Source organism: Salvelinus alpinus, chromosome 9, assembly GCF_045679555.1.
Source record: "Salvelinus alpinus chromosome 9, SLU_Salpinus.1, whole genome shotgun sequence".
Taxonomy (NCBI): Eukaryota; Metazoa; Chordata; class Actinopteri; order Salmoniformes; family Salmonidae; genus Salvelinus; species Salvelinus alpinus.
In genome coordinates, this window is record NC_092094.1 from 36,522,634 (window position 1) to 36,537,411 (window position 14,778).

The window sequence follows — 14,778 nt, forward strand, 5'->3', positions numbered from 1 at the left end:
CCTGAAACAGGAAATATGGGGCCTGTAACGCAAAGTGACATTCATTCGTAGTGAGCTAAAATGGAATTGGGATCTCTAGGATGATTTAGGAGTTGGTGTTTGAGCGATAGAGGGGACAAGCTGCAAAAATGGAAGGAAAATGAGCCTGGAACAGAGAAAGAGGGAAAAGACAGGAGGAAACACAAAAACAATCTCTGACATCAGACCAAAGATGGAAGTGTACAATGCATGATTACCACAAGTTATCTAGCTAACTCACTGAGATATCATGACATCGTGCAATGAACTATGAGATTGCCTCAATATGCAGACCTCACTGCACACACAGCTTTGCATTATTTACACGTCTGCAATACTGTATGGCTAACTGCAATACTGTGATGTACAGGTGTTGGATCTTAATTTGATCACCCTGTTGCAGGATAACTTTAACATTTGTAGTGTATCTGAGGTTTATAAAGGCTTCTGAAGTTAGTAATTTCCACTTTGAAATTTCAGACTTGATTTTCCTTGAAGAAAAAATGTATCAACACTTACAAAAATGTCCATCAATTATAATCCACATTCCTTGCTGCTGCAGGATTATTTTCCTGCCGTAGCAAACTGGCTCAAATTAAGATCCTACATCTGTACGCACAATGGCTCATAGCAATGCCAGGGTTGTCTTCACGTTCCCTTTAGAACACTGTTATTACACAGCACTGTTTCAGACAACTGTGTTTTTTAATCTGACCTTTGCGTGGTGATCAAAAGATTTGACCCATCTGGATCATAGAAATTCAATAATGCTTATGTTGCCTCCATTTCAGGCAAGATGAAAATCATGTGTTCCTTGCTAATGTCAGTTAAATTTATCTTGGAGCATGTAGAGACAAATAACTACTTTGTAGAGCAACACCAATTGCATGATGAGAAAACAAAAAAAAGAGTCACTCAAAACATGCATCACACACACGTGCGCGCGCGCACACACACACACACACACACACACACACACACACACACACACACACACACACACACACACACACACACACACACACACACACACACACACACACACACACACACACACACACACACACACACACACACACACGTTATTTTATTCAGTGTAGCACTGTTGTAATGAATACTCAGGAAGAAAAAGGTGTAGATTCACGTGCAGAGCGCGACAGGTGTTTATTTTGCAGAAGGCAGGAATCGAGGTCACACGCAGGCAATGGTCATACACAGGTAGGCAAACAGGCAGGTGAATCAAAACTAGGACTGAAGGCTATAACTGGTTCTCACAAACGAGCTAGGAAAAGGCTTAGTAGAGTCAAAACAAACAATACCTCACAAAGGCACAAACAGAATGAACTGAACTAAATAAGGAGCTGATGAGACCAGGTGAGTAACTAACACAGGTGAAATCAATGGACAAAAATGAAAGACAGGGCTACATTCAAGAACACAACGAAACAGGGCTACGTTCAAGAACACAACGAAACAGAACGCAAGGTTGACGAAGAAAATAAATACAGAACCTTACAACTGTAATGCCCTCATGAATGTATCTTGGAGTGACTATTATCTTGTCTGTTAATAGAGAGTAACGGGGGCCCTAGCCTGTTCTCCCTCACTACTGCTTATGCAGCTTACACAGGGCATTCGCTGATTCATTCATATTCCAGCACTGATTACAAGGGTGGTTGTAGTCTGCAGATACTGCTGGTGATGCTAAGAGACAAAGGGAGAGCATCGTGTCATCAACTCCTGAATTATTTACTGATCCACATGACATTAGTAGATGGTATTTGAAACATTGATGAACATTAAGTTCATCATGATGGGTAACTCAATATCATACTTGATCAAGCATGAGAGTACAACAACGTGTACTCTCATGTGTAGTAACTGACAACATGCATCAGTAGAGTCTTCAATTGTCATGTCACTATTTTTCCTCGCTCACTCAAGACAACAAACTGTGTTTGACCTGAGCCATTTATAGACTGTGCATTTGACCATTCTACATTATGCACAACAATGAGCGGTTATTATCGAGATTGCTACAGTGATGGGGTGAGCCAACAGTGTACTATGTCTGACACATAATATTGTTCTTAAACCATTTGAGAAAGGTCTTTTTTCTGCACTGTCATTGTCTTCATTTTGTTGCATATTTGCAGTGTGCCATAGATGGAGAAATATCTCCAAAGGTGTTTCTATTTCTGGCGGCAGTCTGCGAGGCTCACCGTGTTAATATTTCATCTCAGCTCCACTTCTACAGTGTGTTGGCAGAACTGTTGAATTATGTAGTGGATAGGGGATGGGAAAGTTCCTTTTCATTCATCACATTTTGCAGCATATGTGTTTAGTTGTTGATCTGTTCATGTCTTGTGTTTAGGCATACAGTACTGTGACACAGGTCTCTCTAAATACTGATTGGGAGGGACAGTTGAGATGGAGAGTGGAAGTGTATCCCTCTTCTATTGTTCTCTCATTTCAAAAGATTCCTCCTTTTATTAATCAACATCATTGATGACAATCAATTTCTTGCCTTTTTCAAGCAAAGCATAAAATTCCTTTACTTCTCTAGGAAGCACCTTAAAGATGGAATCCTCACTATGGGAAACAGTGCCTCGTCCGCCCCACGGCTGTTGTTATTGTTTTTGTTTTGTTGACTAAGCAGAGCTGGGGAGCGTTGTGCATCCTGGTAAAAAAATATTGCAGTACATATGCTGCTGTTCTATTGCATGTGCAATGATGTCAGAGGGACATCATTTGTTGTTTGTAGTAACTTATTTTTTGTGGTGAACGGACGTGGCCATTTCACCATGAAGGATTACATCTTGAAAAGACAGAACTCTGTTCTCTTCCCATATTGCTGGAGAGTCAATATGAATATAAACGATAGGAAATAAACCATTCCCTTCAAAGGACTTTCCCTACCTGTAATCTCACACGGACATTGCTCCTGCACAAACACACACTCATAGTACACAACTTTAAAAGTGTAATTTGTTGGTTTTATTTGAGTTATTATGCCTTTGTTTTTAGGACTGAAATTACAGTAAAGAAGTTAATCTCATACATACAGTGCATTACTACTCCTCAACTGTGACAAACATCTGAAGTCAACAAGCTCCTTTATATGACTACGAAAATAAGTGGGACAAAAGCATTAAGTGTGAAAAACATTAAGAATACGGCTCTAGACTGACCAGGTGAATCCAAGTGAAAGCTATGAGCCCTTATTGATGTCACCTGTTAAATCCACTTCAATCAGTTTAGATGAAGGGGAGGATTAAATAAGGATTTTTAAGCCTGGAGTTAACTGAGACATGGATTGTGTATGTGTGCCATTCGGAGGGTGAATGGGCAAAACAAAAGATTTCAGTGCCTTTGAACAGGGTATGGTAGTAGGTGCCAGGCACATTAGTTTGTGTCAAGCACTGCAAAGCTGCTGGGGTTTAAACACACGCAACAGTTTCCCTTGTGTATCAAGAATGGTCCACCACCCAAAGGACATCCAGCAAACATGACACAACTGTGGGAAGCATTGGAGTCAATATGGGCTGTTCTTATAGCAAAATGGGATGCAACTCAATATTAGAAAGGTGTCGTAATGTTTTTCACACTCAGTGGCTTTTAAAAATGTTATACTTTTTATTCTTATAACCATAACTTATAACCATGACTAGGTATGGCGATCTCTCCATCAAGGAGATCTCTCCAATGAAAATACTTAACTCATATTAAAATGGTGGAATTATAGGTCCACCAATGAATATATACGTACATTGTTAATTATTACTAAGAGTAACACAACACAATGATTGTTGGTCCACGTGACATACAGGCCATTGATTGGTCTTTCAGTGCTTGGTCCCTTAATCACAATGATCATGAGAATAATTTGTACCTAATAAAATGTCAATTTACAGTACAGTATTACAGTACATAGTGCAATACATTCATGTATATGTTATTGTCTGGGCACGTTTATTTCATGAAGGCAAATATGACATTTCTATGTAACAGTTGATGGTTTAGATGTATTATGCTACTAAATATCTTATAGTTTGTTCAGTAGTTTGTTCAATGTTATGCATTTTCTATTTTTTTTGGAAGTAAGAGGAATATATTATTCTCATGTCTGTACCATCTCTTATCTCTTTATTATTAAGTTAACTGGTCATTACATTACTTTTATTGGCATAAGGACGACCTCTTTTCGAAGACGTGAGTTTGGTTAGTATCTCTCTTCACAGTTATTCAGTCTAGAGATGAATACTGCACATGATTATACGATGAGGACAAATCACAGCATATAAGGTGTCATATCATGCTGAGGTAGCAATACTAGAATTAGCCTCTGTGATAAGTAATGTGAACAAATAATAAAATGCTATACTAGCTAGCGTGCAATCAAATAACGTACAGTTGAAGTCGGAAGTTTACATACACCTTAGCCAAATACATTTAAACTCAGTTTTTCACAATTCCTGACATTCCCTGTTTTAGGTCAGTTAGGATCACCACTTTATTTTAAGAATGTGAAATGTCAGAATAATAGTAGAGAGAATGATTTATTTCAGCTTTTATTTCTTTCATCACATTCCCAGTGGGTCAGAAGTTTACATACACTCAATTAGTATTTGGTAGCATTGCCTTTAAATTGTTAAACTTGGGTCAAACATTTCGGGTAGCCTTCCACAAGATTCCCACAATAAGTTGGGTGAATTTTGGCCCATTCCTCCTGACAGAGCTGGTGTAACTGAGTCAGGTTTGTAGGCCTCCTTGCTCGCACACGCTTTGTCAGTTCTGCAAACAAATTTTCTATAGGATTGAGGTCAGGGCTTTGTGATGGCCACTCCAATACCTTGACTTTGTTGTCCTTAAGCCATTTTGCCACACATTTGGAAGTATATTTGGGGTCATTGTCCATTAGTAGACCCATTTGTGACCAAGCTTTAACTTCCTGACTGATGTCTTAAGATGTTGCTTCAATATATCCACATAATTGTCCTGCCTCATGATGCTATCTATTTTGTGAAGTGCACCAGTCCCTCCTGCAGTAAAGCACCACCACAACATGATGCTGCCACCCCCGTGCTTCATGGTTGGAATGGGGTTATTCGGCTTGCAAGCCTCCCCCTTTTTTCTCCAAACATAACAATGGTCATTATGGCCAAACAGTTCTTTTTTTGTTTCATCAGACCAGAGGATATTTCTCCAAAATGTACGATCTTTGTCCCCATGTGCAGTTGCAAACTGTAGTCTAGCTTTTTTATGGCGGTTTGGAGCAGTGGCTTCTTTCTTGCTGAGGGCCATTCAGGTTATGTCAATATAGGACTCGTTTTACTGTGGATATAGATACTTTTGTACCTGTTTCCTTCAGCATCTTCACAAGGTCCTTTGCTGTTGTCCTGGGATTGATTTGCACCTTTCGCACAAAAGTACGTTCATCTCTAAGAGACAGAACGCGTCTCCTTCCTGAGTGGTATGACGGCTGCGTGGTCCCATGGTGTTTATACTTGCGTACTACTGTTTGTACAGATGAACGTGGTACCTTCAGGCATTTGGAAATTGCTCCCAAGGATGAACCAGACTTTTTTCTGAGGTCTTGGCTGATTTCTTTTGATTTTCCCATGATGTCAAGCAAAGAGGCACTGAGTTTGAAGGTAAGCCTTGAAATACATCCACAGGTACACCTCCAATTGACTCAAATGATGTCAACTATCAGAAGCTTCTGAAGCCATGACATCATTTTATGGAATTTTCCAAGCTGTTTAAAGGCACAGTCAACTTAGTGTATGTAATCTTCTGACCCACTGGAATTGTTATACAGTGAATTCTAAGTGAAATAATCTGTCTGTAAACAATTGTTGGAAAAATTACTTGTGTCATGCACAAAGTAGATGTCCTAACCGACTTGCCAAAACTATAGTTTGATAACAAGAAAATTGTGGAGTGGTTGAAAAACAAGTTTTAATGACTCCAACCTAAGTGCATGTAAACTTCCGACTTCAACTGTATATCATATCATTGCAATGATCCCTCTGTATTTCATGCTTGCTATTGACATTTCTCTAGTCTGGAATATATTCAACTGTACTTCCTATATAACATCACCTTATAGTAACTATGTTCCTGGGCTGATTACACAGACAGACTGGGGCTGATCTACATCTTAGCTAGCAGGTTACTGACCATCCTCTGTAGGTCCTGAGTACGCATTCCTGTGGTCTCCAGCACCTCATCGTGGTTGGCCTTCTCCTGGCTATTGTAGTCTGTGACTACCTTGTTGGTGATGAGAGACAGGCCAAAGACACGGAGACCACAGTGATGAGCCACCACCACCTCAGGGACTGTACTCATACCTACAGAGCACAGACAGAGGGTGAGAGAAGACAAGCATTGAGTTTGGTCATTTTCAACCTGACACTCGTACATTTTCTGTAGAAGAAATGGACATGGCTATTGAGAGACTTGAAGGCCATGGTAAAAACCCAATGAACCATGCTTACCCACAGCATCTGCGCCTAGTTTCTGGAGAACTCTGCACTCTGCGATGGTCTCAAAGGTGGGACCTGGAAGCATGCAGTACACACCTTGCTGGATGAAGGAGGAACAGCCCTGCTCCTCAGCAGTCTCTTTGGCCAGACTAGAAAGGTCTTTGTCATAGGCGTCCGACATGCAGGGAAAACAGACTCCAAACCTGAAGCGATACATAAAGTCCTGTGTCATATCAGAGGCCCTCGATGTCAGGTAAAGGACAAAGTACAATCCAAGGACTCCACAAGGGTAAGACCCATGCCCTTTACTGTAATAAAATGCCAGTAATCAGGCTCCATGTATGGGAAAATGTGGGAGGAGACCTCTGGGGAGCCTTTTCCAAAGCAGAAAGAGAAGCCCATCCTCTTCAGACAGGGGGAACACGTAACGCAACCCTTCCAAAGATCAAAAGACTGCTATTCTAACCTTTCATCGTTGTGACCACACAGTGGGTTCTGGCCTGCAAAGCCAGGCATGTTGATGTGATCCTTGATCAGCATGATGTCACCCACTTTAAATTTGGGGTTCAGCCCCCCAGCAGCATTGGTAATGATCAAGGTCTCCACCCCCAGCAGGAAGAACACTCGGACCGGGTACGTCACCTGGAGAGAAAAAGGAACTAGAAATAAGGGATCACTCAGTGCTTACATTTTTCAACAGAAAAACTGCACTGTTGTCATTATTACTAGGTGACTAGACTATAATCGTTATAGAGGGTGGAATCATTTTAACAAACCTTTAAACCTTTATAGTCTTAAAAACCTCTTAAAGATCGGACACTTTTTTTCAATTTTCGCCTAAAATGACATAGCCACATCTAAATGCCTGTAGCTCAGGCCCTGAAGCAAGGATATGCATATTCTTGATACCATTTTAAAGGAAACACTTTGACGTTTGTGGAAATGTGAAAATTACTGTAAGATAACATAACACATTAGATCTGGTAAAAGATGTGGCCTTTCTCTTGAAATGCAAGAGAAAGGCCACAATGTATTACACAGTTTAGGTGCAATTAGATTCTGGCCACTAGATGGCAGCAGTGTGTGTGTGTAAAGTTCTAGACTGATCCAATGAACCATTGCATTTCTGTTCAAGATGTTGTTTCATGACTGCCCAAATGTGCCTAATTTGTTTATTAATAACTTTTCATGTTCAAAATTGTGCACTCCCCTCAAACAATAGCATGGTATTCTTTCACTGTAATAGCTACTGTTTGAGGACAACACAGTGCCACCGACACGGCCCGCTACCAAAACCTGTGGGCTCTCCTTCACCGCAGCCAACGTGAGTAAGACATTTCAACTCGTCAACCCTCACAAGGCTGCCGGCCCAGACGGCATCCCTAGCCGCGTCCTCAGAGTATGCGCAGACCAGCTGGCTGGTATGTTTACGGACATATTCAATCAATCCCTATCCCAGTCTGCTGTTCCCAAATGCTTCAAGAGGGACACCATTGTTCCTGTTCCCAAGAAAGATAAGGTAACTGAGCTAAACGACTATTGCCTCGTAGCACTCACTTCCGTCATCATGAAGTGCTTTGAGAGACTAGTCAACGAGACGGCCTACAGGGAGGAGGTGAGGGCCCTCGGAGTGTGGTGTCAGGAAAATAACCTCACAATGAACATCAACAAAGCAAAGGAGATGATCGTGAACTTCAGGAAACAGCAGAGGGAGCACCCCCCTATCCACATCGACAGGACAGTAGTGGAGAAGGTGGAAAGTTTTAAGTTTCTCTGCGTATACATCACGGACAAACTGAAATGGTCCACCCACACAGACAGTGTGGTGAAGAAGGCGCAACAGCACCTCTTCCAGCTCAGGAGGCTGAAGAAATTTGGCTTGTCACCAAAAACACTCACAAACCTTTACAGATGCACAATCAAGAGCATCCTGTTGGGCTGTATCACCGCCTGGTACGGCAACTGCTCCGCCCACAACCGTAAGGCTCTCCAGAAGGTAGTGAGGTCTGCACAACGCATCACCGGGTGAAACTACCTGCCCTCCAGGACACCTACACCACCCGATGTCACAGGAAGGCCAAAAAGATCATCAAGGACAACAACCACCCGAGCCACTGCCTGTTCACCCCATTATCATCCAGAAGGCGAGGTCAGTACAGGTGCATCAAAGCTGGGACAGAGAGACTGAAAAACAGCTTCTATCTCAAGGCCATCAGACTGTTAAACAGCCATCACTAACATTGAGTGGCTGCTGCCAACATACTGACTCAAATCTCTAGCCACTTAATTTTTTTTTTTTTTATGTAATAAATGCATCACTAACCACTTTATATCATGTTTACATACCCTACATTACTCATCTCATATTTATATACTGTACCCTATACCATGTACTGCATCTTGCCTATGCCGTTTGGCCATCGCTCATCCATATAGGTTTATGTACATAATCTTATTCATTCCTTACACTTGTAAGGTAGTTGTTGTGAAATTGTTAGATCACTTGTTAGATATTACTGTGTGGTCGGAACTAGAAGCGCAAGCATTTCGCTACGCTCGCATTAACATCTGCTAACCATGTGTATGTGACCAATACAATTTGATTTGATTTGTAAATTGGACAGTGCAGTTAGATTATTGGACAGTGCAGTTAGAATAACAAGAATGTAAGCTTTCTGCCAATATTAGATATTTCTATGTCCTGGGAAATGTTCTTGTTACTTACAACCTCATGCTAATCGCATTAGCCTACGTTGGCTCAACCGTCCCGTGGACGGGACAAAGATCCTGAAGAAGTTTTAATGTCTTAGTCTTAGGTCTCTCTTTATGTAGTGTTGTGTTGTCTCTCTTGTTGTCTTAGGTCTCTCTTTATGTAGTGTTGTGTTGTCTCTCTTGTTGTGATGTGCGTTTTGTCCTATTTTTTTATTTTTTAAAAATTTTTAATCCCAGCCCCCATCCCCGCAGGAGAACTTTTGCCTTTTGGTAGGCCGTCATTGTAAATAAGAATTTGTTCTTATATAAAAAATAGATAAAAAATGCTTACAGATTGTGTTTTAAGAGGGTCCCAAGATTTAGACGTGAAAATTCAACTAACACTGTCAAAGGTTAAACCAAGTTGACTGCTATGCTACTTTCACAGAGGTCAAAGCTAACTAAAGACACTAACTGTGTTATTCTAACATAATTGGATTTCTTCATAAAAGTGCAAACTGGTGAAATATCATTGAGGACCTCACTACTCATTTGAAAGAATATAGTAGCTGTATTTAAAAATAGATACCATCCCATAAGGTGTCAGGTTTATCATGGGATATACAAGCATTCCAATACACCTTTTCAGTAAATATTCATTCAATGTAATGAGGATATGGCTCTGGTGGGTGGAAAGAGTGGAGCTCACCGTGGCAATGTCATAGCCCTCGTAGAAGTGGAAGCGGCCCTGCATGCAGACACACTGCTTCCCCTGCAGCTCCCCAAATACCAGCTGACTGACATGTCCTTGTACTGCAGTGGTACAACAAGAAAGACAGGAGGAGGATTTTAATAGAATTGCTGAATGTAAATATTTCAAGGACAGGAAGCAGCAGCCACCATCGGGTGACGGTCTGGTTCTGGGTCACAGTGAAGGACTGGTGTTCTTACTTCAACTTTCAAAACATCCACCTAAACATTTCTCATCTGACATTAAATGATTAAATGCATAAGTTATCAATGATCATTATAATTTCTATTGAGCTATTGAGCTGGATGATGTAATGATGCATGTACAAACTGAAGACAGCATGATGCTGTACAGTTTCAGGTGGTAGAGTGCAGGATAAGTATGGTGTCTGACCTGTGCTGTTGGGGAAGTGTGGGATGTCCTTGTAGGGAAACACAGTCTTGTTGTCCAGCAGGTCAGCAAGACCACTGAGGCCGGAACCACAGATGATGGCTATTTTAGGCCTCTGCTCAGTGTGGGACAGCAACCAATCAGCTGTCTCCCTGTAATCCTCATATTTGTAACTGAGGGAAGAAACAGATAGCAAGTTCATGCTATTCAGTATAATGTTACAATCTAAATCATCAATGATCATCTTTGTTTCTGCAGAGATGGACTACTATACACCTTTCATCTGAACACAACCAATGGGAAGATTTGTTTTTTGATTATGCAAAACCTGTCAATTACTGTCAAGTATCTTAGCAACTCCTTCAGCTACTAATAACAGAATCATAGACAAACACACCCCTTCACACCCCGGGCTCCCGAGTGGCACAGCGGTCTAAGGCACTGCATCTCAGTGTTTGAGGTGTCACTACAGAAACCTGGTATGAATCCAGGCTGTATCACATTCGTCCGTGAAGGTGAGTCCCATATGGCGGTGCACAATTGGCCTCGCGTCGTCTGGGTTTGGCCGGTGTAGGCCATCATTGTAAATAAGAATTTGTTCTTAACTGACTTGCCTAGTTAAATAAAGGTTCAATTTAAAAATAAATTAATCTGCTCTCTTGGTACTGAATGTGTGTGTGGGGGAGGGAGAGACAGAGGGAGAGAGAGAGAGAGAGTGGGAGAGCTTATCTAATTGAATTAAATTGAATATAACAAAATGTAATTAACTTCTACACATTTAAACTATACAAGCATATCAAGTTGAATTGGCATTTGAGACATTATGGTTGTTGGCATACTCATCGGGTGGACATGGTGAATGATTGCAAGTCCTGTCATTAAAAAGTAGGCATAGACAGATTTTATAAGTGACCATAAATCCAATGAGATCACTTGGTCTGGAGGCCAATCTAACCAACATTAGTGGCATAGAAAGCAGTTTGTTCTGTTGTTTTTAACAAAATAAAAAATATTCCTTAATGTTATTTTACTGTACAACAGATACTACTGTGAACATGTGAAGTGGACTGGATGATTATATGAAACAGGACATACAGGTGGGAACTGGAAATTACTATGTCTTATTTACGTTTTGAACCAATAATTCGCCACAGAATAAACAAAGTCCTGACCAAAGCAAACAGTTTGTCTTCCTCAATTTTCTTTGGGGGGCAATAAAAGGTGTTCAATGTTAGCAATAAATCTCGTCACCATAAACGTTCATATCAGGCATGTTTAATTTGAAGTATTGAAGCTGTTTTTTATACTGGTAGTTTTCTGCTCGCTGTAGTAAATGGGGGGAGCTCACAGGACGAATTGGCTGATTCCGTGAAAGCGCAGCGCTTCCATCACGGAGCTGTCCGTGGTGCTGCTGGCCACTGCCGGATCAGGACTTTCCATTCAGCACGGTCCACGGGGCCGCGGGACTGCACACTCTCTGAACCAGGCGCTCAATGAACACGCACAATGGCCACTCATTGTGTACTTACAACGCCGAGTCCCTTTCCTTTCAAATGAGCTGGCAAAAGTAGGGCTGCTTTCAATGCTTCAATCAAATGTTATTTGTCACATGCGCCGAATACAACAGGTGTAGACCTCACCGTGAAATGCTTAATTACAAGCCCTTAACCAACAATGCAGTTTTAAGCAAAATAAGAGTTGAGAAAATATTTACTAAATGAACTAAAGTAAAACAATAAAAATATAGAAGAGTAACAATACAATTTTGCATAGGGTTTTCATGAAAAGTAAGCATGTCACTTTAATTAAGTGTTACCCGGGGCAGCATGTACCTACGTATTAGGATGTAGCCTAAACACTAAAATAATAGGGAGGAAAAAAATATAAAATATTGTTCAATATTATTAACCTTATATTAGGAATAGAGATTTTCGATATGTAGGCCTATATCAGCAATTTGTATTGATATCTATCAGATAAATCTATTATACCAGAGAACCACGATCATCTCTTGCCATGAACATTCACAAATCTGCCCATTTCATGTAGCCTAATCCATTGCCACATTGTAGCCTATTAATGACTGACTGAAGCTGGCATATTGGAAGTGTAACCAGGGCCCGGTTTCCCAAAATAATCTTAAGGCCAAGTTCGTCCTTAGGAACTTCTTATGAGCATCGTTAAATCTCCGAGATTTTTCTCCAAACCATCGTTATCAGGGACAGCAGTGGAGAAGGTGGAAAGTTTTAAGTTCCTGGGCGTACACATCACAGACAAACTGAAATGGTCCACCCACACAGTTTGGTGAAGAAGGCGCAACAGCACCTCTTCAACCTCAGGAGGCTGAAGAAATGTGGCTTGTCACGCAAAACCCTGACAAACTTTTACAGATGCACAATCGAGAGCATCCTGTCGGGCTTTATCACAGCCTGGTACGGCAACTGCACAGCCCACAACCGTAAGGCTCTCCAGAGGGTAGTGAGGTCTGCACAACGCATCACCGAGGGCAAACTACCTGCCCTCCAGCACACCTACAGCACCCGATGTCACAGGAAGGCCAAAAAGATAATCAAGGACAACAACCACCCGAGCCACTGCTTGTTCACACCGCTATCATCCAGAAGGCGAGGTCAGTACAAGTGCATCAAAGCTGGGATCGAGAGATTGAGAAACAGCTTCTATCTCAAGGCCATCAGACTGCTAAACAGCAATCACTAACTCAGAGAGGCTGCTGCCTACTGTGAGACCCAATCACTGGACACTTTAATAAATGGATCACTAGTCACTTTAAACAATGTCACTCTAAATAATGCCACTTTAATAATGTCTACATATCTTACATTACTCATATCACATGTATATACTGTATTTTCTACCATCTACTGCACCTTGCCTATGCCGCTCAGCAATCGCTCATCCATATACTTATATGTACATATTCTCATTCACCACTTTAGATTTGTGTGTATTAGGTAGTTGTTGGGAATTGTTAGATTACGTGTTAGATATTACTGCACTGCACTGTTTTTTCACCCTCCCACTTCACTTTGTACACAGAAGATCTCCGCTAAACAGAATATCATGGTTTATCCGTCTCTCTGTGACCGCCGATAACTTCAGGACAAAGTTAAATACAAGTACAAAGCTGCCAATGTCTTAACAATTGATACAAACAAGCGACGTATACAAAGAAAACCGGGATGAGTGCATTAAAATATAGCCTAAAAACAGTAGTCTATATGCCAATTTAATTCATATTGAAATACATTTCATGTTCAATCAATTGATTTCTATTTTTCTACTTGTATGCTACTGTCTGTAATTTGTCTCAATACATATTTCATGATGTGTAGCCTAACATGTATGCAATGATGTGCTAAATCGGTGATTTAGTGGATTTGTTATTGGGTAAGCATTATAATAAGCCGCCTCAATATTTGTAGCCGTAGGTGGTAATATCTCTCTTGGAGCTGATCCGTCGTCAGTATTGTGAACTAATGTTAAGGAAAGATTTGAATGGAGTAAACTGGTCTTAGAGCAGCGTTCAGTATCGACACATGCTCCAACGACGACCGTTCTTTTTGCGTGACGTTTTGGGAAACGCTTGACACATCTTCGGCTGTTGTAGGAAATATGCATCTCTAAAACACTCGTGGGCCTAAATTCCATCGCTATCCGGAAACCAGGCCCAGAACATTCATGGGTTACTGTGCGCTTCCAACCCCTGACACAGACGAATTGTTTAGCATATAACCGTGGCTAACTTGTTATAGGCTCTACTGTAGCCTACCATGATGACAACTGTTAAACCAGTGTGCATTTCACCCCGATATAGGCTACACCGATATGTTATCTTACCTGGATGGGTTCGAAGATGAAATGTTCATTGCTGTTTGTTCTTCAGCTACTGAGTTTAGCGACAAACGGTAATCGTAGGACGAGGTCACGGTTGCGACCGACAGATGTGATGGGAGGGTGGCGTGACGAAGGAGGAGTCGGTGGACTTGCGGTTCCTTTGATAGGGTTCGTTGTCCTAATCAACATTTCTAACAGACTGAGCCCGGTTTCCCAAAGCATCTTTGAGCCAAGTTCATCGTTAGAACCTTCGTAGGAACATCGACAACGTTACATTTCCGAGCTGTTTCCCTAAACCATCGTTAGTAAAGTTGCACTTGAAAACGCTCGTTATTTACAGACTGCCTCTCAGACCATTCGTAAAACAACTAAGTGCGTCGTAAGATTATTTTTTGCCCTTCCGCGTCAATTTATACACAGAAGATCTATAAACATATAATCAAGCTGTTTATCTGTCTCTCTGGGACCGCAGATAACTTTGGAACAAAGTTGACTTAAAATGCAAAGTTGACAATGTCTTTGTAATTGAACAAGCAAAGGATAAATATATGCTTAAAATTAAAACTGAGATGACTGCATTAAACA

At 41.1% G+C, this 14,778-nt stretch overlaps 1 protein-coding gene across 1 annotated transcript; it reads right to left on the minus strand.

Annotated features, from left to right (window-relative positions):
- Positions 1-1,153: 1,153 nt before the first annotated feature.
- On the minus strand, positions 1,154-14,485 carry LOC139584734 (purine nucleoside phosphorylase-like). The gene is made up of 6 exons (XM_071416897.1): positions 14,197-14,485; positions 10,342-10,511; positions 9,907-10,010; positions 6,973-7,148; positions 6,519-6,709; positions 1,154-6,371 (listed from the first exon to the last, which is right to left on the minus strand). Exons 1-6 carry the CDS (start codon positions 14,223-14,225, stop codon positions 6,175-6,177), a joined length of 867 nt encoding a protein of 288 aa, XP_071272998.1. The 5' UTR covers positions 14,226-14,485; the 3' UTR covers positions 1,154-6,174.
- Between the last annotated feature and the right edge of the window lie 293 nt (positions 14,486-14,778).

Excerpts from the sequence above, each read along its gene's own strand:
- LOC139584734 (XM_071416897.1), bottom strand. The coding sequence starts at position 14,225 with ATGAACATTTCATCTTCGAACCCATCCAG. Across the intron at positions 7,149-9,906 it reads AGGGCTATGACATTGCCACG|GTGACGTACCCGGTCCGAGT; the intron begins GTGAGCTCCACT and ends TTTTCTCTCCAG. Across the intron at positions 6,372-6,518 it reads ACTAGGCGCAGATGCTGTGG|GTATGAGTACAGTCCCTGAG; the intron begins GTAAGCATGGTT and ends TGTGCTCTGTAG.